General features: G+C 41.3%; 1 protein-coding gene across 1 annotated transcript in view; it reads right to left on the reverse strand.

Moving 5' to 3' along the window:
* Positions 1–25,049, reverse strand: part of PPP1R1C (protein phosphatase 1 regulatory inhibitor subunit 1C) — a 44,236-nt gene that overhangs the window by 5,486 nt on the left and 13,701 nt on the right. Inside the window, exons 3-4 of the mRNA XM_085066310.1 lie at positions 17,622–17,659; positions 15,906–15,966 (exon numbers count right to left, since the gene is read on the reverse strand). Of these exons, the coding sequence (XP_084922436.1) occupies positions 15,906–15,966; positions 17,622–17,659 (99 nt within the window). The remainder of the gene's footprint in view (positions 1–15,905; positions 15,967–17,621; positions 17,660–25,049) is intronic.

Below are 25,049 nucleotides of genomic sequence, written 5' to 3' on the forward strand. Positions count from 1 at the left end.
AGCTCTGAAAAGCATCAAATGCTTCCTGCTCTTGCCACCTCCAGCAGAAACTGAGGACCACCAGAGCCTGCAGGAGCAGCTGCCTGGCAGAAACCTCCTTTAACATAGGATGAATAATTATTAAAAGGTTTTCCTCTCTGTGATGACTTTCAGTTCAACAGAATACAACTTCATCAGCCTCCATTCTCAGCATTTTCTGCTTCAGAGAAGTTTAGAAGTATCTAGTTTCATCATCTTCCAATGTTCATTGTCAGCATGTCAGCTACACTGCCTAATTTAATTAAATGTAAGAAATACATGTCTGTTCTCTGCCCAATTTGGAGAAGATATCAGAAACATAGCTGTCATTACGGGTCATGGAGAAACTCAAAACTTACCCCTCTGCTAACATCTCCTAGGCACTTTAACTTCATTGATCAAAAATTTGGTTGTTAGGCTGGAAAAAAAATAAATGCTTCTATATATATATTTTTCTTGTTTCAAACAGTTGAAGAACAGGAGGGCATATATTCCATGCAAGAGCAGAACTGGAAACCAGTAAGAAAAATGCTATAATTTCCCAAAAACCTATTTTGAGCTTTCTCTTGTTTCCTCTTTGCATAAATGATCTGTTATCTATCTCCTTCATCTGTACAATCAGTTCCTGAAACCTTTAATCCATTTTTACTTAATTGAGTGGTTTAGATAAGCTCTCCTTGCGTAGAAGTCAGAGTTCAGTGCTTAAGCTTTCATTAGTAACTCTTAAAAACCATTAACCCTATCCTTAACTTTACTTGTTTCCCCAGCTGCTCTCCGACACTTCCTCTACCATCCAGCCTGCCAAAACTGATGCTTCCTGGTTCCACCTTATCAGCCTTCTCTGCCCCATCCTCCATTTCCTTTGATCCAGTTGTCCTTCAAGCCAGTCTCACTGCTTTCTGGCAAAAAAATCTAGTGATCTTTCTCTTCATCCTTTCCAGTTTGCTGATGTCTTTGCCTCTGACTCTTTGTGCCCAGGTTCTCCTTAACCCTGGTTCTTCTTCCACTGTTGTAATGCTTTTCTCCTTGCTGTTCTGTGATGGTCATTTTGCCCCCATCCAAATTAAATCTCTACAATGCATCTTTTATGCAAGCTTGTGGAAGTCTAAGACAATATCTCAAAGTGGTCAAAATCAAGCTCTTGATCTGCAGACCTGTCCAAACTAGTCATCTACTGTGAACAACACTGTCATTTTTTCCTGACATTTAGGTGTACACATTTCTGATTTCCACTCTTCTCTAGATCCCCATATCCAATTGTCATCTAAGTCTTGCATGTCTTTACCACTGCATATAGTCTTTACCATTTATCCAGACTTTGAAACTCTCCTTATCCTCAGGTCTTCACCACTACCACCTCTCCTTCTCCAAGCTTTATAAATGTACCTTTTCTCCTGCCACTACTTTCCCCCTCAAGTTCCCTCCATTGATTCCCTCCAAGATATTTCAGACTAATGGTGGCTATTTATGCTTTCATGGAAAATTAAATTTCTTCATATATTATGGGCATCGTCCTCACTCATCTCAAATCAGGAAATTGTACAGCTTTGCTTCTCAAATTTCTAGGCTTTTAAATTAGCATTTTTATTCTTTCTCCTGAAGTTCTGGAGAGGTACAACTGTGGCCTCCATGGCTACTTCCAAATCCTCCTCAAAATCCTCAGTTCTGGAATTTCAGAAACAACCTGAGAACATTTTTGTTGCCAGCCTACTGAGACCAAAACTGCTGCTTTCCTTCCCAACACTCTCTATCCATTCCTGGGCTTGGTTGCTACACCTTAGCTGGGAGTTCTCTGGTGCAGCAACCAGCTTCTGTTAAACGTTTGAACAAGGTTTATGTGGCATAGACCAAATTCCTGGTGTGGGTTCCTGCATGCTTCATTAACCTTAACATGATATGACAAGAATTGTGGCACACAGTGATTGGTGGATGATTACTGAATATGAACGAAGAGCCAGATGAATGACTGATACTTGTATGCAAACCCAAGATGCATTTTACATACCTTCCCTTGTGTTTCTTCACTCCCACCTAGAAGAATGGCTTCAGTCTGACAACCTGGCAGCTATTATTTCATCTGCTGGTGCTCATATCCAAAAAGCACACCAGATGACCTGTGGCGGGAGGCTAATCCTGCTTCCAAGCAGATCTGGCAACAAGAGCGTCAGCGCAGCCTGTGTATCCCAAGGCAGCCACTCTCTTGGGTGGTCTCTGAACTACTCTCTGAGCTACTGGCAGTTCAAAGAGCATCCAAAAGTTATCTATGACATGACAGCAATAAAACACACAGTCCCAGACCTTGACAAGTCCCATGTGTATGAGTGAGTGAACAAAAACATGAGGGAGGGAAGACAAAATAAAAATAAAAGGACATGGAAAATTTTGCTTTATAGATGTTGGCAACTGTGAACAGTCTGCTTGATACAGCCTTTGAATGTTTTCTAGAATTTGGGTTGCTTTTTCTTGATAAAGACTGAAAATGGTGCACTGTGCAACAATCTCAAGGGACTTTGAGTGGTACCCATGCCTGTAAGTTTTTGTTAAGCAAGGTTTCATGGTAGCTTGATAACCAACATGCAAGGGTCGCCCTTAGCCCTGTGGCCAATGAGTCTGAACATAACCAGGTCATTTTTCATGACACAGATCTTGGTCCTACTTCTCCAGAAAAATAATGAGATTTTCTCTTACTATTTTTAAAGAAAGAAGAGTCACCTCATGTTAAGTTCCAGTTACAAGGACAAACCCCCAGCTACTGTTTGTTTACAATGACTGTATGTAAAATACTGTAAATTACTCTTGTATGTGACTTTAAAGTTTGAGATATGAGATTAAAAAATTGACACGGAAAATAGGTGCATGATATTCTCAAGCTCCTGTTAAGATTATCCTAGAAAAAGCAAACTCAGACTGTCTCTCTGTGATTTACAGTTGATGGAGTCTTCAAATGCCAGAAGATATGGTGGGCCTCCAACATTTAGAATAAAAAGAATCTGAAGCACCAGTGTGGCAATTTAATCTATGCTGACATTATAGCAATCCATAAATAATAATTAAAAAAACCCCTCCTTGTGGTGTATTATTTTACACCTAAGCTCAAGTTGAGAAGGAGAAAAAAATTCTCATGTGTGTTATGATTATGAGACCAAGACATTATTCAGCCTTGCAATTTCATTTACTTTTTTTCTCTCTCTAACATGCATGACTAAATCAAAACAAATGATCTGAAGCATTGGCAAATATGATGGGTTTATGTAGGTCACATATCTGATCTGGAGCAGATCAGATCATCAGCATATTCAGCAGGTCACCATGGCTCTGTGGATGTTTGTGAATGATCATTTGGGAGCCCAGCAACAAAGTCTGGCTAATTTTCTAAATGTCTGTTGGTTGCTACTAACTCTTCTCTCAGCTCAAGTCATACAATCCTCAGTCGTCATGGTGAGCCTTTTCAATGACAAATGTTGAGGCTCATTTGAGGCTGCTCTCAGTCAAAAGGCTCACTGTTGAACTACCACAATGAAGACTGTATGAGAGCAGCAAAAATCGTGCTGCAAATGTCTGGCTACTTTCCATTTTGTTCTCTGAGACATCACTTTCCATTTTCCCCTCTCAGAATTGCTTGAAGCAGCACTGGCTCCCGAAGAGTAGCATGAAGGAGCTTCTTGCACAGAAAGGCTTTTGTTGGTCCTCCACAGGCTGGCCAGAACATGCACTGGAGAGAGGGGTCAGCTTTGCCATGGCTGAAGGGACTGCATCTCCCACTTAAAGTAGCCAAAAGAGTCAACAGAGAGGTTTTTGTTGCCCCAGGCAGCCTTCTGCTAGTGTGTAAACATCTTGTTCTGCTGGTTCTTTCCTTCCTTCCCTTGCTAGCCCTCAGGCTTCAGAAGTCAGCCAGGCTTCAGTGCTCAAGTGAAGAGCAGAAGCTCCTGCAGTCAGCCAGCAAGTGGGTGTTTCAGCCTGTATCAGGCTCAGCCTAACACTGATTACCTTTTGGAAATTACGCTTCGGAAAGCCAGAAAATATTTCTTAGCTGATTCTGTGGAGGATGGCTCTTGGTCAAATACCTCAAAAACTTGATCAGAAAATCATGCAGACATTCAAGCATACTTCCATGTCAGTAATGAATCCAGGCAGTACTGCAAGGCTCTCCTCCTCACGGCGCCTGTGCTGCTCTGAGCAGGCAGCAGGAGCCAGCAGTCAGGAGAGGATTAGAGTTTTTCAGCTGACACTTTTCCATCCCAATTTTTCACAGCTAAGAGATAGGCTTAGAACTGTTGGTAAGTGTGCTTGAAGTCAACCAATGCAGGCAGACCTTCAAAGGTGCTGTGCTTTGATGGGTCCTGGGAAGCTTGTTACATGGTCTCAGATCTCCTCTGAGAAAACTTGTCTGGAAGCCAAATCTAACTGGGCAATTTTCTGGAGTTGCTAAGCCCTCACTTTAAACACCAGCACCACTCTCAGTCAGGCAGCTGTCTGTCAAAGAGTAGGTCAAAATCACAGCACTGGCAGAATTATTCCTTTATGTCAAAGGATTACAGTAATTCCATCAAATAAAAGGCAGCATTTTCAAATGTCTAATCAGCCGCTCCATAATAACAGAAGTCAAAAACTCTGCTACTATCACAAAATATGTGTTAGAACCCACTGGCCTTAAAAGTCTACAAGTAGCATTTTCTAAGCATGGCTTCTTTAAATTAAACCATCTTACACTTTCCCAGGCAACTTCTGTCATTCTTAGGATTCTCTAGCCTAGTTTATATATCCAATTAGAGACACTCTGTAGCCTGACTATCTCAAAAAAAGCCAGGAGGTTAAAGTGGGAAGTTTTACAGCTAGAAAATTTCTCTTACTACAGCACAATTATGTCTGTATGTATTCTTGTCCCAAACTCCTGTTGATGCTGTGCAAACCAATCCTCAAAGCAAATGCCTAAACATTTGTAAGGGATTTCACTTCAGCAATTAATTCCTGGGGGAAATGCTGTATTAGAGAACCTGAACTGCAGGAGTCTGAGCTTTTTGGACCTTAGGTGGGCTTCCACTTGCACCTAGTTGGTCTGAGAAGTGCTTATGGTTGCACTGTGACAGAAGAGTGCCATGACATTTTATTCATGCTATATGCTTTAACTTCAAATTAAGTTACTTCCATTCACATGGCAATTTTCATTAAGGTTTAAAAAACATATTGGCTGGCAGAGCTCTGTTTATGGTGGGCAGAGATGAAGCTGTATACCTCTGCTATAAAAGCTGCAGTGCAGGCAGTGCGTGGTGCTGGCAGTGCCTCAGCTGCTGGCAGGGCTGGCATGGCTGGCCCTGAGCAAGGTGAGCTCACTGCACACTGCTGCTCTGGCAGCACAGCCAGCAGAAGGGAAGTGGAAAAGGAAAATGCTGCCTATCTGCAAACTTCTGAGCAGTAGGAACAAAGTGTAGCATTTTTCCTATGATTTACTTACAAAGATTTGCTCCCAAAACAAAAGAAATGCACTTGCCTGTGATTCCTTGTCTGGTCAGCAGAGAGAGAGACTTCCAGGGCTTGATTTTTCACAAGGCAGTCTATTACAAGCCCAGGGTAACTCCATGCCTGACTTGGTTTAAGCAATGAAGACAGAGCAGAACCTTTGCTGGTCACCCAAAATTCCAAGGTGGTATTTCTCTGCTATACTTCCATGTACCCTGTGGCTTTCACTTTTAATTAATCCTGTCTGTTTCTTTTGTCAGAAGCCTATAAGCTTGTCTGTTAATTTGCTGATGAATCCCCAACTGAGTTATAATTACAGTGTTCATTGTGATCCTTCCTATGATGACAAAGGAGATAGGAGATAGCATAACCTCACATCAGTAATATTGTAAATGTTGAAATGAGCTCTTCTTTCAAGTACTTTATAAACAACTTCAAAATTAGAAAAACCTTGTGATGATTAAACAAGTGATTGATAGGCCAGTGTTTACATTAAATTAAACATCCCCATTGCAGTTGTTTCATGGATGGCAAATGAATAGCAGGCAATTACTATTTTCTTTCTATTACTATGTCACAAAGGTAGTGTAGTTGCAGCCCTTACATCCAAGCAGGAATCCATCAGAATGAGCCTCTTTAGTTCACCACTTCAGTGCCTGTGAGCTGCTGAGATCATCTCAAACAGCTGAAATCCATTTCAGAAGACTGAAGCTGAAGATAGCTTGAACCCTTCCCCTCTCCCTCTGCTCAGGGGGAGAGGGTAACATTTAGTGCCTCTTTGAGTGACTTGAACATGTGAGAAACCTACCTCTTCTGGTTTGCCTAAGGCATCAAAATACCCCAGAGCCAGCATCCAGCACAACCAGAATGTAATTATGCCATAGAAACACAATATCTGACACAATCATCAAAGCCTGAGAACAAGTGTTGCTCTCAATTTTTCTGGAAAGCACAGCAAGAATATGAGTTTACTCGATTTAGTTGGGGAAAATATAGACAAAGTACAGAAAAGGTAGACTCTTCTCTAAAGGTTTAGATACATTCAGATCACACTCATAGATTCTTTAAAAATTAGTTTTCATACTTCTAACTTTAGATCTTGCTCAGAGTGAATTAAAGGTCAGGCTCTAACCACTCATGGGATTTGGGGAACACTGCTGAAATGCAGGGGAAATGTAGTAATAACCTCACAGATTTTAAGCTGAAATTGGTCAGATTTAATTTAATTTCACTGTTTATAGCTGTTCTTGCCATTCCACGGTGGAGCTGCACCTAGGAGTCAGCAGAGGGAGCCTGCATGCCAAAAATCTCACTGACTCTTTTCTAAAAAACTCTTTTCTTGCTTATTGCAAAGAAATTGAAAGCTGAATTTACATAATTTCTCCCCATTGCTGAAATAAAAGGAGAAGCCTGCTGCCTCCCTTTGCCTTCGTAGGGGATGTTTATCCCGTGGGCACTCAGGTGCTGAGACACAGGCATCCCCTTGCCCTGCTGCTCACTGACAGTCTCTGCTCTCCCTTTAGCTGGCCACTTCTTCCTGGAGGCTCCTGTCTGGACTCATCCCAGCTGAGCTGGGCAGGTGTATATGGGTTTCCTACACCTTACCAGCTGCTCTCCAGGGACAGGTGCAGCCATGCTGTGTCCTGTGTCCCTGTCACCTGGAAAGATGCCATTGCAGGGAGTAGCCTGCAAACCGGCACTGTTTCCAGGGATTGCCAGACATGTGTGCACATTACTCATTGCTGGGTGCCAACATACACAGAAATGGTGTACCTTGAGCTGGGAGAGCCACAGCAAACATTTTAGGTGTGTGTTTTCTTTCTGAGAGGTCACTAGATCCCACAATTCCTTTAACTGTGTTGTTAAAAATAGTTCCTCTGTAGACTGCTCAGAGCCTGCTGATCATCTCTTTCAGCTATAAAAGACCCGTGGAGTAACATTGGTTCACAAGTTGTGTGAGCACTGAAAAACCTCAAGTATCCTCCCTCCATTTCAAGAAAAATTAGCAGCTACACCAGATGAGAGCTTTTAAACAACATCCTCCTGGCCCGTGCAGCTCACAGGAAAATGAATCCCTTTCAGATCCATACGCTAGCTGCAGTATTTCCTGTGTTTTTCTGGTCACAGTCACACACATAATTCATGCGAGTGCTCAGTCCTAGCGCAGGCCTGAAAGGATGTGGTTGAAATCTTCAGGCTGCTCGTGTTCTTGTCTCCATGCCAAAGCTCTGGTGGATGGTTTTGGGAACTCTGTGTTCCTGCTGTACTGGGCAATGTTGCATCCCAAGGGTTGAAGGAAGGGAGAAATTATGGAAGGGAGTAGAACCACATGGCCTTCTGTAGAAAATTTTTGGTTTTCAACAAATTCAGACCAATAGACATCCACTTCAAAAGGAAATGTAATCAAACACTAAAAACCCAGAAAACATCCCCACCAGAAGAAACCCGCACAGACGGTCCCTAAGAATCAGCAGCTTGGTTTCTCTATGTTTCTCTTAGCTTAATCACAGAAATAAGGACCATGTTGTTCAGAACAGAGATGCCACAAAGCCAATGTGCTACTTGGACATTGACTCGGGTCAGAGTGAAACCTGAAGAGCTAATGGTAAGCTAGAGCAGCTTGTGGGCAGGAGATACTAATGGAAATCATTGCTGGATCCCAGGAGGAGTCAGAGCAGCTGGTGGGAGCTCTGCTGATGGCTGAGAGCCTGCACCCACTTACACATGCTCCTAAGGACCAGCACAGCCAATGGAATCTTAGCTGGAAGGTCATGGGATGATTTTGCTGTGTCAGGCTAATGCCACTGCTCAATGCACGGTGGTGCCTTTCATGTTATACAAATTCACTGTTAACCTTGAGCTTGCCTGTAGTCATTCTGTCTTTCGACAGCTTTGCCTTTTGGGGGTGGGGATTTTCATAAATGGAGTTTGACTACATGGGGAGGAGACATTAACAGACAAAGAGGGATTGTAGAAATATGCAGTTAAATACAAATGTAGGGAAGGCTTTTCTTTTTAAGGGTAAATTAAATGAGGCAGCAGCCCACATACTATGGAGATGTTTTAGAAATTATACTACTTGGAGAGCTACCTCTGTATTTACATACTGCATCTATCTCTATCTCCAGAACACCCAATATAAATTGAGCAAGCAATGTGTAATCTAGGTCTTCATTCTGCCATCTTGCTTGGGATCAAATTCCAGATTTACAGTGCTTTAGATGAAACAAAGGGGCAATTATTATTTATTACAGTAGGGCTCGCTGGAGTCAGTGTCTGCCATGTGGCTTGGTTGTTAACCTCCAGCATAGAACATACAGTTAAAGCCAGGAAATAAAATTTAATGCCCTGTCAAATGACTGACTTCATAAGAATCTTACATCTTCTCCTATGAAAATATTATCTTTTCTTCAAAAGCTGCTTCAATTCATAACACAACACTGCCAAAATCTTTGTAATTTCACTATAAATATGTCTTGTAATATAAAGTAACCAGAACAACATATACTGCCCTTCCTGGGCTTTCTACTTTACATTTTAAAATATATACTGTGTCCCCCACATACTTTTTCTATAATCTTTTATGTTGTTGTCTCTTAAAAGGTTGACCTTTTAATGTTGTCTGTTATTGCTTAGAAACAGTATGAAGTTTACACTACTCTGCATTTAATGCAACAATGCTTAATAATGCTATTTTCAAGTCATAAATGCTGTTTCACAGTATTTTTCTAAGATTTGCTTCTATCATAAAAATAAAGTGTTACCTTTAGAAGGAGGCCAGTTTAGCATTCATTGCACAACGATTAGAAGGAACTATCAGATATGTGGACTTCCCACTGAGCCAAATGAAGTCAGTGGAAATACTCCCCCAGACTTCGGTCTGTGTTGGACCACACGTGGTAATTTAGGGACTGACATTAGTGCTCAGCACAGCCTTCTCTTTTGCACTCCAGGTAATAGTGGCAGATGACAAGTTATAATACAAACATCCCAGGTTTTCTGCAGAACAGATGTCAAGCTTGGTCTCCACTGGACACCTTGGTCTCTCTATAGGTACTGCAATATTTATTGCAGCCAAGGCCAGAGCCATTTTGAAGCCGGAGCTGCCAGCTGTGTGAAATGAAATGTATTCAAAGCTGCCAAGAGTAAGAAATTAAATACAGACTACGGCAGCGTCTGCCAATGTGTTGGGCAGTAGCATAACGGTGGCAGCCAGCTGAACTCGAGATGGCAGCAATCTGATGTAGCCCTGTCACCAAGTCAGTGATTCACTAATTAATTTAGCTTTTTTCCCTTTATTGTATCTACTGTTATCATCCTACTGTACAAGTCTGAGGAAGGAGAGAGGAAGGTAGAGAGAGAGGGAAAGAGACCAGGCACTAGAAGGTAACATCTTGGTAAAGATAGCCAGGAAATTCATTCAAGGCCATCCTGCATCCTGGTGTGGTTGCACTGAGGTGCATCTGACTAAGGTGTGGCTAAGAACAGAATATAAATGAAGAAAACAAGTAGTTTTGGAAACAAAGCTGCACCTTTTGTGACCTAGTTAGGGAAGAGGAAAAAACAAAATGATACAAAACTGCAGCATAAATTTTTTGTTCCCAGTGCTTCAGAAGGTCTGGACAGCTGTGGGCTTTGCACCCAGGAAACTGATTTCATTGATGGCATCACAGCACATGAAGAGACAAGAGCAACACACATAAATAACGGGGCAGAGCTTAGCCTTCTGCCTCCCAAGAAACAACTTACGGAGAGAGAATTTTTGCCTAAAAGAAACATATTGAAGAACAAGTACTACCAGGCTAAAGAACAGATGTTGCTCCAGGGATATGGCAGCTCTGCTAAGGTGTTAGAGGAAGATTTTGCCCCAGCCTCGGGGATTGCCCCAGCTCCTGGACAGTGCCTGCTTTTGTGGAGCTGTCCTAGCCCCCTGCCCAGTAACTACCACAGCCCTTCAGCCTACTGGAAAAGGAAGGAGGTCCAAAATACACACTGAGGACTGAGAGGACAATTGAAAACCATCTCCTGTTCTGGCCACATGGCTGATGTGCAGCACAACCATCTTTGAAGAAGGATGATCGTTGGAGAGATTAGGAAAATGTGATGGCCTGAGTCAGTGACTCACCCACATAAGAAAAGTTTGACTGACCACCAGCTCAGTCTGTGAATTTTCACAAGCCTGGCCTTGATGTTTACAAGACTATGTATGATGTCTTATATTGTGGCTAGCATTACTTTCCTTAAAATTAGATTTAAGGCCATCTATGAAGCAGAACCACAAAAAGACATGGTATTTTTCTTTCTAGAATAGTGTGATGTTTTGTGCTCTTACACTGATGTGTTTAGCTAACACTGGAAGCTCTTCACAGTTTGCCATGTAAGAAGGCAGCCTGTAAAATGATACAAGTTTTTGTAGTCACTGCTAAAGTCTTACAAACTTCATTCCTCTGCCACTTGAAGTAAATTTAGCCTGAGATTTTTGTTCCACAATGATTCTCGTGGGCTCCGAACTCAGTGCTTACCACACTAACAATAATCCTTAATGTCTCCAGACTCTACCCTTGTTCGTTGTTAACCTTCAGTCACAAAGTAATGAGATGCATCAGACATCATCAAGCTGGCCTAAGGGGTTACAAATTTGGATGAGGGCCACATACTGTACTAATTGCTTCTAATAAATTACATATTTCAGGAGGGACATCATGATTTTAATCATTTATTCTGCATGTTGTTTCCTTTGGAGAGAAGAGCAAGGAGGCACTAAACAAGTGGAGCATCTGAAATTCATGACAGAAGCTAGAAAGAGCTCATTTAATAACAACCATCATTGTAAATACTAGAATTATGCATGTGTCAAATCCCTGGGTCTGAACACTTTGGGAAAAGCCAGTGAGTTCTGGTTGTTTTAATGACTCAAACCAAAATAATGTCTTTGAATGTTCCTTAGATTTATAACAACTCTGATTTAATCCCATTTCAGATATTGTAGCTGGGGCCTAGCTCAACAAAAAGCCTTTGTTTTTATGCAAAGAAAAATACATGAAGAGGGGAATTTAAAGTATGTATTTCCCAAAAGGCTGAGAGGGAAAACAGTCAAATGTATTTCTCACTTGTTTGGGGAATGACTTTAATTACAATTTGATGGCTCCTCATTGCAAAGGTGGTCCAGTGAACACAGACAGCTACAAGAACTTTCTTTAAAGCCTGCTGAAATTACTAGGATCTCAGTCTGATACAGACAGCCTCTTGCAGAGTGAACTAAGATGAGTGAAGTTTTCCTGTTGCCCTGACCTCTAGCACATCCAGGCCAGTAGCCTCACTGCTAATGAAATCCTCCAATCACTTGGGAAGGTGCACTTCCTTCACAGGGGGAGACCTTGATGGTATTTAAATAACCACTAGTATAAATAGCAGTAGCTGGTGGATAATGTGGGGATTTGGGACCTCCAGGGAGCAATGCATGTTTGGGAACAACTCAGGCTCTCTCTGTTGGTCTTTGTAAGCCTTGCTTCCTGCCACTGCCATCTGCATTTCCTTCCAAGGATGAGCTGAGATACCAAACAAAACAAGACTAGCTGGGTAAAAGGACACCTGCCTCAGCACAAAGGATGCCCTGGCAGGGAAAGCTGCAGTTGCAGCTCTGAGACCCAAATGTGCTCTTTTGATTTTCAAGTGGTAATGAGACACCAAGGAAGTACCATTACCTGGGGTCAGAGCAATCTGCTTCTGCCTTTGCAGCCTAAGGTGCCTTCACTTGGTCCCTCTCTATCTGGGAGGGTTATCATCCCGTTTTGGACTTCTCTGGAAAGTGTGAGGGTAAAAGGGTGAAAATCCAGCACAACTTGCAGGAGCTCCAAGCAGAATAGTAAGGGTATTTCTAAAGATGCTGTTTTTGCACTGATGGATGGATGGATCTTTGTGCTAAAACAGTTGGACATCTACTTTGGAAAAGGGTCAAGGGATTCTTGGTTTTGTCATACAGAACAAGAAGCAAATTAGTAAATAGGAGGAAAAGGCCTCACACAATGAGAAGTGACTGGAAAAGACTACCCCAGGTAAAACTGGTGACTACTCAAATTGAGAAACTTTCCTGTGGTTGTTTATGGTATATTTCATAGGGAGGTTCAAGCCAACCTTCACACATGAAGAAGACCACTTTAAAGGATGAGAAAATTTGAAGTTCAGGCATAAAAGCCCATGAGTAACAGAAGTAAAAGTGACACAAAGAGGGGAACTAGAGGTGATGAATCCTCAGTTAAGATTGCTGCCATCCACAGAAGAAACTGTGACAAGAGGTGAATGACAACACACAGAAAATATGACGGATTAGTTTGGTGCAATCTTCAGACACTGACTTTTCCCAACATTGCATGCTACATAAGAGCATGGAACTAACGAACACTAGTCTGGCAGGTTAGGAAAAGAAATATCTATGAAAGCAAAATGGAAAACCTCTTTGAATCCATTAGGTTTGGTAATATAATCCTAAGAAGCACACCATGCTGAGCTGTTATCTGGTTGGCTGGCTGAGTCCCTGTCCAGATTACTACTTAAATCAATAGCTCTCACATTGATTTTTCCAGCACACTGTATTCCAGTAAAAAGAACAATGCTCTGAGATGAGTCAGCTATTTGCTCTGTCTGTAGGAACTCTGGTGTGTTTTCGTTTAGGAAAATAAAAGCAGGAGCCAAAGTACACACAGATATAGAGCAATAAGAACCTGCTTGTTGCACCAGGTTTGCTACAGATTGCTGCAGCAGCCACAGCCCAGCCTTGAGCTAGAGGAAGCCACTGTAATTATGGAAATGGAATATTTGAGGATGATCTTACAAAGCCAATAACACTGAATTTTAGTTCATTAAGTGCTATGGCAGAGGAGAAAAATATGTCCACATGTATATCATATCACAGAATCACAGAATCACAGAATCACAGAATCACAGAATCACAGAATGGTTTGGGCTGGAAGAGACATTAAAGATCATCTCATTCCAACCCCCGTTCCATGGACAGGCAAACCTCCCACTAGACCAGGTTGCTCAAAACCCCATCCAGCCTGGCCTTGGACAGTTCCAGGAATGAGGTAGCCACAATTCTCTGGGCAGTATGAGCCCCTCCTCTGGGCAACTTAACTAAGAGGCTGATCTCCATATATTTACTGTGATAGGTAAGTCCTCAGCAGTACTGCATTTCTATTTATTGCATACATTTTCATGTATTTGGATATTTCATGTAAGATATACTATAGTTCTGGTACTGCAACCAGTCATCACCATTGTCTGACATTGCTTCTGCTCTTTTTAACCATGCTAACAATTTCCCATTTTATATGAGTTTCTATAACCACAAAATGTACATTCATTTCCTCTTTCTCTCTCCTGCTTAGCCAGAATTCAGAAACCAGCAATCTTTCTCACACAGTTTCATAATTATTTCAAGAAACTTATAGAAACTGCACAAAAATATTTTCAGCTACTTGGAGATTTGGATTCAGGCTGAAGTATGACTCTGCCCACGGATTCTCTTGATCCCTCTCTGCTCCTGCCATGGTCTCTTGTCTCTCCCACAGCTCTCCACACATGGCTGTTGTCTCGACTTCCAGGCTCAGGCCACTGCCTGCAAGCTTGGCTTATTTCTGGGAACTTTGAGTTAACAGCAGCCCCAGACTACTAACATGCCAGGGAAGTTAACAAATAAAAATATTTGTCCCTCTTGTCCACTAAAAGTTGAGGAGGCACATGCAATTGTGAAACCTGTTACTCTGAAACTACTGCTGAATAGTGTTATCTTCCACTACTATAAAACAAGAATAATTGAAATCATTACAAAAACTCTGTATTTCTCAGTAAAATAGCTTTGCATATTTCATAGCACTGTGTATTTCACATTGCTACATGTTCGCCTCACCGCCTCTTAGTCTAAACAAAAAATATTTCATGTTTTCATACCAGTGAAAAAGAAGAGTAACACATTTTCCACCAGGTAATTTTTAAATAAAAAAGATCATATTTATGACAATAACATGGTAAATGGTAAAGCTGGAGCCATCTAGCCTATTTACAGGAAGGGTTATCAAAGGAAAGGTTATCACTTGTGTATCTGGGAGCATGGTGTAATTTAGGGTGCTAAGGTATGGAGAAGAGGCATTTTGCGCTCTGCTTTGTGCTGCTTATTTCAGATATTTCAAAGATATTTCTGGTTAGTTGTGATCTTTTTTGAATCACATGCCCTCCTACTTTTCTACTGTTCCCTGAGAATTAGGCTGATGTAGAAGCAAACTATGCCAGGCACTTCCCCAGGTCTCAGCAGGGTGTTACAAGCTGCATTTATGGAGGGGAGATGTGAGGACCTGTTTTACACAGCATTTCACTTGCACAGTGTTTAGTTCAGGCTTGTACAGCAAAATAATACAGCCATGAAATCAATATTGCTATCCATGCAAAGCATTTTCCTTCCAGAAAAAATACTGTAATTGAACATAATAAGCTTATTTCTAATATCCAGCACATCAACTTCAGCCCATTTTGATGAACAGATAGTCTTGTGTGGCAGCTGAGTGATATTTTAACTGTGGCTGGGACAAGTACTAGAGAACTGAAGCTACATGATGAGATACCTAGAACTAGCTGATATGGTAAATTACCTCATGACAGCAGCACTATTTCACACACAACAAATCAGATATCCCACCTTTTCTGCCAGGTCATAAATTGTGTTAAGCAGACAAATGGAAATTTACACATTCATTATCTATCAAGAGACACCTGGCAGGATGGCCTTTATTCTGCACTCTGAAAATAATCCTGCTCTGACAAGTGTCAGTCAGAAGTGCTGGTGAATCACTACAGATCTTGCTTCACTGCAAGCACCATCTAGTCAAATTCTGTTCAGAGCTACTTGAGAAGCAAGGCCTAAATATAGCTGTTCTGACCCCAGGTGATATTTCTACTGCTTTTGTATGTATCCATAAAAAGCATGTCAGCGCTCAAAACATTTACCAAGAGTTGTCATTTTTCCTTCTCTTCCCAAGAAAGGCTTCACACTTCCTATGATCAGATACCCAGCCCGCAGTTTGGTTATTCTCCTGTTCACAGCTGCCTGGCAAGAGAGGCAGAATATGGGGGAGTGGTTCCAAATAAGAAACAGAGAACTCCATGGGGCCAGCACTGATAGAATTTACATATTCAAGGAGCGTGGTTCAAAGTTTGGCATTGAACTATCTGTTCTATCAAACTAATCAAAGCATAAAAACTTTTTTTCCTCAAACAAATACATTGGGCACTGCAGCAAGGCTCTGTGCTGAGGATAAGGAGATGGTCAGCACCAGGCAGGTGGGCAGTGGCAGGCAGTGGCACAGCTCTGAGGCAGCTGTCCCCTTGCCAGCAGAGCCCCTGAGCCCCAGCAGGGGCAGGACAGGACTGCACAGTACCTTTGAGGGCAGGGGGGGTGAAGACACTCTGCTTCCTCTGCTTGGGAGAGGCACTCTGCGACTGCGGAGAGACAAAACAGAGACATGAGCAACCTCTATGACTCCCAGGCAAGACAGACCCAGTACGACTCAGAATTACCTTTCAGTCTATAAAAATATTGTTAAACATGAAATTAGGATAGCCTGTGCTTTTAACAGTCTGTGCAATTGATTCTCATGAGGCAAATGAATGTTTAGATAAATTAAAATAGTTGCAAGGTTTACGTTAACCAATATTCCAATTAAACACAGTGTAATCAGTGATAAGGTAGTACTTAAATATGGGTAAGGTAGTACTGAAATATTAATATATATTTTTTATAGCAAAATAAGTGGAAAATTCTCCCCTGCACCTTTTCAATGTGTTCTATTACACCTAAGATAATAATTTCAGCAGCCAATCACTCAGCCTTTAACTGAGTTTCAAGTGTTGTATTTAGACACAGTTAAACTTCTTGTGGCCCCAAAATCACATCTATGCAAAAAAGATTAATTTTTCCAAAATAATGGTAGTAAGGTTACACACAGAGTAATAACAGTATAATTATACCAGTGTTTAGCTAGCAACAATTAACTGGAGTACATTCAGTGCTAAAACAGAGCAGCTTTTGCAAAATGAAAGCAGCTAAATTATTGTCAATATTATACCAACATGAAATATGTCTACATAAAAAGGACAATAAAGCTACATACAGTACACCCTTAGCTAGCTTTAGAAAACATAAGCAACATAATACACTCCTAACAAAATTGTTAAGGAAAAGCTGTATGTAGACAACCTTTCCCCCCCCCGCCCCCATTTTATGAATTTCTAGCTGTATTAAAAATGTTGCCTTTTCCCAAATATTTGCTAAAAATACCTAATATATAGACTGTGAATTTTAATCAGATCTATTTCTTCATGGAACATTTGAGACAGCTCTTAAGAGAACCACTTTCACAGAAGTAGGGCTAATCCTATTACCTTATCACAATGGATAGAATAATAACATTTATAAATAAAATATTGTTTTCTTTGGAAAGAGAAAGCTATTTATAAACACGATGGGATAGCATGGTGAACCTCACACCAGTAAATCTTTGTAAGTTTGTATTGGAGTTCAAATTTGAACTAATCAATAGCTCCTGCTGCTATTTAAAGTGCTGCCTGCTGCTCTGAGCAGTGGGTGAAGGAGAAAGAGATCAGGGAATTGGAGGAACTATGCAAGGGGAGGTGAGAAAATGAGATTAGAGGAGCCAACTTTTAACTCTTGTGCAAACTGCATCACTGCTGTGCCTGCTGTAGGCTTGACAAGTGATGGAGAGAGCAGAGAGGTGCTTGCAGTGCTGCTGTGGAGCAGCAGTGACCTGCAGATCCACAGCAATGCCTGGATGGGGTGAGCTGACCTTGGGTTTGCTGTGCTTTGACAGGGCATGGCAGCAAGGCACTGGGGAAGCTTGCCTCTCCCAGCTCCCTGCTGCAGGGGAAGGGAGAGAGGGCAGAACACACAATAGAGCTTTACACAGCTCTGGTTTGAACATGGTGGTTCCTAACAGGCTGTGTTACTGCAGGTGGCATGGCAATGTGAATAAAACTATTAACCCGGATGAATCAGTGGGTTTCCAATCTTTTTTAACAATAAACCTATTTTAACAATAAATATGTTAAAAAAAAAAACCAAAATGGAAACCACTTACCTCTGCCTGTGAGATGTTTGTTCTCTTCTCATCTTTTTCTAGAGAAAAAATATGGAAAGAGAAAAGTTAATAGAGAAGTGTTTCTCAGTGCTAACACTTATAACTCTGCCCTGAACCTAGAGCACTGCTGTAAATAAGAAATTAACCTTCTCATTTACAGCTTTTCTTTCTCATTTGCATGTCTCAGAAAACCAGGGGCCCTGATTAGCATCTAGACACAAGCACTTCATCTGAAGCACTTAACTCCCACTTTTGTGTGTGACTCCCAGGAGCGATGGAGTGTGGTCAGCAGCAGGTCCTTTGTCCAGGCTGGCAGCAGGGCTCTGCACTGCAAGTGGGGCTCTCAGGGTACAGGGCTGCTTTGCCCAGGGACTGAGCTTTTTTCTACAGTCAGAAAAGGCCTGGTTGCCAAATGGTGGGAAGCAAACTCACCAAGGATTCTACTGCAGTTGATAATAACAAGCACCTCACCTCAGTTAAGTTATTCATATCCCAATACTGGTACTGAAGTATGTCTTGCAATAATATGCAAAATTAATAAAACAAAGCTTAACAAAAATCATCTTTCAACTTAGAAATTTCATTACCTTACCAGACTGAAAGTTTTCCTGGAACTTTTTATTTTCGTTGCCTCGATTTGCTTTGGACAATATGTATGTCAGAATTGGCAAAACTTGAGGTTTCTAATAAAAATAAGCACCTCTAAGAAGCTGTATGAATAACTAAGTAAGATTGTGTGATGCAGAGGAGGCTCAAGGATCTTCCTAACTGTGGCACATGACCAGTTTTTGTATGAGCGAAATTATTTTGCTACTGTTGTCTTGGTGTGGTTAATGGCCAGAAAGTATCTGTCTTCTGATGATGATTTCACAAATATTTGACAAAGATCATGCAGGATATTTGATACACTTTGCTCCACAAATTTGGAGCTCTAAAATCAAATGCCATTAAAAACAGAGACATAAATCCCTCACTGTACCAATGGGCCTTCCAAAATGTTCCACTTGCAGATATCAGTGTATAACTTTCACTGAGGTGTGACAGATCTGTAAACATAGGTCTGAGCAAAGAATTAGGTCTAGGCAATATCATTTCATCTGACTTATTCTCTAGATATTGGCTGCTTGTGGTGTGCTGTGCATGGAGGGACGAGCCAGTCCATGCAGCTGGATTGCATTTTCCATCACATTCTTTACCATTGTGTCTGTGCAACTTGCAAACATTGATTTACTGGATTTCCCATTACCTCTCTCTGAAAGATATTCAAATCCCTCATACTCAGGGTTAAAAAGTGTAGTTGAAAACAGTGCTGATTACTAAAGCATGATCCCACAGATACAGAATTAGACAGGACAATCAGGAGGCATTTCCTGCCATTGACATTTGTGTGAACTTTGGTAAGGTCAGTGACCTCCTCCTTGACTTCCCTACCTGTAAATAAGTATAGCAGTGTCTATTTCAGTATAGCAGTGTCTTTTCAAGGCCATAAAACACTTTGGGGTATGAAGTCAGCCTAGCTAAATGGGTGATTATTTATGTGCTTGCAGCCTTTCTTATTGGTTGCATACCAACACATTTCAATGAGTCAACATCACTTTTGTTTTTTTTTTTTTAATTCAGGATACTGGATTTAGCTTAAAGGCTGAAATTTGAATAAATCAGGAACTTTGAGCAAAGAACAATGAGGAGTAAGTTATGCCTCATTCCTTCCTGAAACTTTAAACTTGTCCAGATTAAAAATATATTTTGTAAACCTAAACTGAGGCTTGCCTAAGGAACAAAAACTACCATCAGCAGCTTTGTTGTGTTTCAGGTCTTGATGCTGAGGATGTGCACAACTCCAACCCTTTGGGCTTGCACATTTTGTGTTCTGAATGATGTGACATTAAAACTATCACAACTGCAACATTTACAGCCTTTCCTTTCACCCAGCAGCCTTTATATGGCAGGCAATTTTGGGAATAAGAACTAGTGCTGTGTGGAGTTAGAGAAACCACTCATATCCACAGGGCAAATAGTGCCAAGGAGAAGCATCAGACATTTAAGAACAACTTACAAAATCACGTAAACAAACAATTTTCCAAATCAGTAAACAGAGATCAGAAAGTAACCTAAGGAGTGGAAAGGTACAAACTCAAGGCAGGAGTTTCAAGTGAGTTGTGAGATGAAGGGAAAGGTACAGCTGGCTGGAGATGAGGTTTGGTCATGGTACATTTTGACATGAGTTTATTTTTGAGGACAGAAGGAGGATCACATGCTGATTTTTGACAGGTATCTTGATGGATAAGGCTCAATTGAGAGTATAGATTGTTAAGGAGAAGTGACAAGGAATGGGAACAAGGGAAGCCTAGATCCCCAAATGCCACAGGCTGAGGCAGAGAGAATAAAATAAAAAAAACCCTCTTTGTGTAAGGAGGAGGAAAATATGAAAGGCAAGGGGGCCATGGAAGGAAGATAGAAGAGCTTGTGAGTAACTGAGGTAGTAATGAGAGAAAGGAATACTGGAGTTGTAGCAGCAACAAAAGGGGGAATTTAAGGATGACAGGGAGCAGAGCTGGAGTGCAGTGTGGGCTGGAGCTCAGTCAGGATCTCTGCCTGGGCATCTTGGGCTAGAGGCATCTTGGGCTAACTGAAGGATTACATTAATAATTGTGTGAACATTCTTCCTGGGACAAATAGGGGTTTTCCAGTGTAACTTGTAATGCTTTATAAAGTTACCTTATAAAGCAGTCTAAATAAATTAGTGAAAGCCTCTTGTTGCAGCAGTCTAAGAAAGTGTCCTTGTGAGAGTAAATGCAAGTAGGAATTAATGCTCTCCCTGCAAAAGGTCAGTACTGTCATCAAGAGATGATGTAGAAAAATATCTGTGACAACAGATTTTATGGTGAGAATGGAAGGTACAAGGTAAGAAAGAATATAATCACTTAGTGACTACAAATCAGACATTTCCACCAAAGGAAGTCAAACAAGCATCTCCCACCCTCAAATCCCTCTGAAATCCTCTGACAATTATAAACTGAATTTCCTTAGCCAACTCTTAGAGCATAAATTAATCTTGAGAAAGGCCAGGAAATAATCTTAAATTAAATCACAAATATCAGACTGTGATATCACTTGATTCACAGGGCAGAATGAAATCTCTCATTTGTCAACATGCTTTAGTTCCTGTTGGCTACTGTGCAGGCAGGACTCTGCTCACTAAAAAGTCAGTTTTACAGAATGAGAAATTCACTTATCATGTGTATAACTAAGCAATTATGCCATGGAGAATGTGAATTGAAGTGATCAGCTGTTTCTCTTTTACATGAAACAAATCCCTAGCTCACAGTAGATAACTTCTCCCTACAGGTTTGCTCTCTTTTTGGGGCCAGAAGGGAAGAAAATTATATTCCTTTTTCCTTCCTCATAGACCATAACATTGTTCACAGAACACAATATAGCTGTATTGTATTCCAAATCTCAACATATGGCTTTTTTCTAGTTTAACTTCTTCCCGGCTGCTCTAATTAGCTGACAGGAATCTAATTACTCAGGTAATTTCTTGACAGCTTTTGTGGTTTTGTTTTAAAGAGGTGTAATAGAAATCATATGAGGACCTGAGATTGGATTTGTACATACCCAAGTACTGGAAAGAGGAGGTATGTAAAAACAAGATTGGAGCTTTGCTTAGAGGCTTTTTACACCCATGCTGAGGAAAAAGCAGTCAAGGATTTTCTCTTGTGCTGGGTGAATAATGTTTGAGCCGAGTGTGATCCTTGCCTCATGTAGGCTGGAGCAGCAGCTGGCAAAATAAACAGGCTTTCAGGCTTTTGTAAGTATCCTCAGGTAAATAAATAGGCAATGAAGGATTCAGTCTAAAGGGTATTTCCATCACTGCAGATACATACACAGATTTTCTGAAACAAAGCCTTATCTTTTTAAGGAAAGTCACTTCTGAAAGCCCATCTGCCTGCACACACCTGCTTTCATCACCAGAGTTCCAAGCTTTAGCCTTCACCCAGGGCAAAACCTCACCCACTTGCAGGGAAACCTGCAAATCTTGTCCCAGCTATATTGCTGAGACAGGTTGAAGAAATACCAGCAGGGGTTGTCTCCAAAAACACAGTTGTTAGCAGAGCTCTTTGGATCTTTGTTAGCACATCCCCCTAGCCTAGCTGATCTAATAAGCTGAGCTCCCCCAAAGGTGACCTTATTTGAAGTCAGAAAGGAACCAAGAGGAAGGAGGCTGGAATGAGATCTGCTTGGTGGTGCAGATCACTCCTCCCATGGATCTCCACTGCTGCACAAAGGGCATGGCCGTGCTGGGGGGAGCTTTGTGGTCATTTTAGAGTCAGATCAAAATTCATCTGCCTTGCTGCTCCCCCTGGATAATGTTAATGCACTTGGCGCAGCTCTGCAGGGCAAGAGGTGACCTGTTTTAAAAGAGTTGGCCTCTGATATCACCATGGGCTCTGCGCTGCTCTCACCCAGCAAAGGCTTATCTCATCCAGCTAAGTACCCTGCTTGCTTTCTCCTCGGAGAGAGCCAATAAAAGCCTTTTCTGTAGGGTTTCAGTCAGGCACTGGAGAAACAGAGCAGGTCAGAGAGGCCAGCTTTTACACAAGAGAAACTCAGTAAGAGACTGGTATGATTGTTGGAGAAAGCTTCTTGGAGAGAGTTTGGAATTTTCCTTGGGAAAACACAGCTGAGCAAATAAAATTCACAGGGGGCTGACAGGTTTGGATTTGGTTAGTTTATGTCACAGGGTCTAAATTTTCTGTTCAAAGTAATGAACACAATAGTCTTTAATTGCCCAGATAGTGGGAATAGCCCATGAGCTGCCTGCCTGTAACAGGTTTTAGTTAAAGAATGTTTTAAACAATTACAATTTGAATATGAAAGAAATGAGCCTGGTGACAGACTTTAGGGACACAATGTTTAATTTGGAGCCACCCTATAATGCTGCCCCCAGCCCTGTACATACTGTGCCACAGGAGGGACCAAAGAAGATGAACAGAAGCATGGATCCAGCCTTTCACCTGCAAACTAGTGCAGGGCTAGGGACACCAAACTAGAGGCAAATCAGATAGTGCTGCTGCTATGAAATTATTCAGACAGTTTCATTTCTTTTCTTTAGTTTTGGTGAAATATCTCCCTGGCCAAGCAGGACTGTGTCCATGAGGAAAGTCTGATGTCATAAACGGTGAAAGAAATGAACCAACTACTGACTTCCGATCGATGTACTATATGACGACACAGAGTTTGAAAAGGAAAATAATTTTCCTGGCCCTGGGTCCACTTAGCCATCCCTTGTGATGAAGAGGAGGCAGCTCTCTCTTCCTGGGGGGCTGGGGGAATACTTGTGTTCTTGGACAGTGGGTGCAGAGTTGTGCTCCCAGCCTTGTTTGGTGCTAATTGTGTAATGATACAGACCACTTATTTTGAAAACTCACATTTGAATAGCACAGACTCAAGCAATTTTAGAAATTAAAAAGAGAAATTGATAATTTCCAAAATAATCCTTCATTCTCCTGCAATTTAGTGGCAGGAAAAGCTTAAATTTTCTGCAAGCTATGTTTCAGTCATTTCACATTTAAATTTTTCCTTCAGTAACATAATTTTTTTTTCAATCTACCAGTTTACCTCGCTAGTGTTTGACCATCATCTGTATTAGCCATTGGTATTTGTAACACAAGCTCATTGAACTCTGATGTAGAAATTGATGGACATACTTGTTTTTTCTGCTATCACAACTACTTTTCCTTCCTTCTAAAAGACATAGCAAGATCAAAAAGTATTTCATGTTTTCCTTTTGCAGAGTCCTAACTACACATTGCCACATCAGCTAGCATCTCATCACTAAACCCCTTTTGGTTTAGTCCACTTTTGGTGGTTTAGTGGTTTTTCCTAAACCACTGAGGTAAGAAAAAGAAAAAAAAATCAAAAAAGACAATAATAAAAACTGCTTATGCAGTTAATAGTCTGATTTTCACCTGCTGGTTTTTATTTGCCAGAGTCCATCACTGAACACTTGACTATGGGTTTCGATGTCATTACATTTAATTACAAAGAAATACGCTGGCAAGCCCTCCTGGAGTGAGTGAGTGTTTCTGCAAATATTCCCACTGCAGAAGCTGCTGGTTAGAGTCCTGTGTGCAGCTGCTGTGGCAGGCATGGCTGGGAGCTCTGCTCTGCTGCTCAGCCCAGCGCTGACGAGAGAGAGACAGCGAGTGCTGTGCTGCTGCAGGTCACTGCCTAATCAGCATCCCAATTACTGCCTGGCCCTGCAGGGAGCTCTGAGAACCAGATTTGTGTAGCAAGCATTGATGAAAACATAGGGCAGGGAGGAGCTTGCTGTACACACAGGTATTTGTGTGCCTCTCTGTCCTGTCAGGCCCTTGCAGCTCAGGTGTGTAGTTTGGGAAAGGTCCCACACTCTGCAGACAGTGCTGTCCCTCTGTCCCAGAGATCATAGCACAGCTTTTCCCTCCCAGCTCCTGTGAAGCCCTTCATACTTCACTAAAAGGCTGAATGAATCTGCTCTTTGGACACTCACTTCTTTTTTTCCCAGTTAAATCAGTTATTTACACAACTCTGTATTTCCCACCTTCAACATTCAAGAAGCTATTACTAGTATTGAGAGTAGGGCCTGAAATCCTCTTTGTTAGACCAAATCCTTCCTAATGGTGCTCCAAGTCAGCCACTAAATGGAAACAACAATCATCCTTTTCCTCCTGATGCACACAACAGCATCTGATCAGCACAGTATCTACATCTCTAATCATACATACGGTATCTAAGGACCCACTTTAAGCTGCACAGCCATAAGAGTCTGAGATTAAAACCACCTTTCACAAATTACACAGATCAAAATGTCTATAGAACATGCATTCTGGTAGACACAATCTATTTTGGAAGAAATTGGAGACATTACAAACATCAAATGTGAATCTGAATGTATTTGTTTACATCACATGAGTCTCAGAAGGGAATAATACTGCCTGATTCACCACCTTGTTATTCCAGCTTCATGCCAGACTCATGGAAATCAGTCTCATTTCACTGGCATTAAACTAGAATACAAGAGTGATGAATCAGGTCTACAGCCTTACCACAGAACAGCCATGAATTATTACAACCAGCACAAAAGTCATCTTTCTCCTAAGCATTTTGTTCCAAATTTTTCATTCTCCCTCCCTAAAATGCATGATAAATATTAATACAAGACAAATTCTAAATAAGTTCCATAAATCAAATATAGCTTCTCAAAATACATTTTGAAAGAGAATTAAAATTTAATTATTTTCTCCTATCTTAAAAAATATATAAGATTTCTGCCTGTTGTCTTGGAGTTGCATTTCTGCCTGACTTTGTAGTCCCACAGCTGCTGCCAGCTCTGTAAGGCTTTATTCTGATACTGTCCTGGCTTCGAGTGACTGGACATGAAAC

The sequence above is a fragment of the Lichenostomus cassidix genome, chromosome 7 (genome assembly GCF_008360975.1).
Source record: "Lichenostomus cassidix isolate B80296 chromosome 7, HeHo_3.0, whole genome shotgun sequence".
NCBI classification, from domain to species: Eukaryota; Metazoa; Chordata; class Aves; order Passeriformes; family Meliphagidae; genus Lichenostomus; species Lichenostomus cassidix.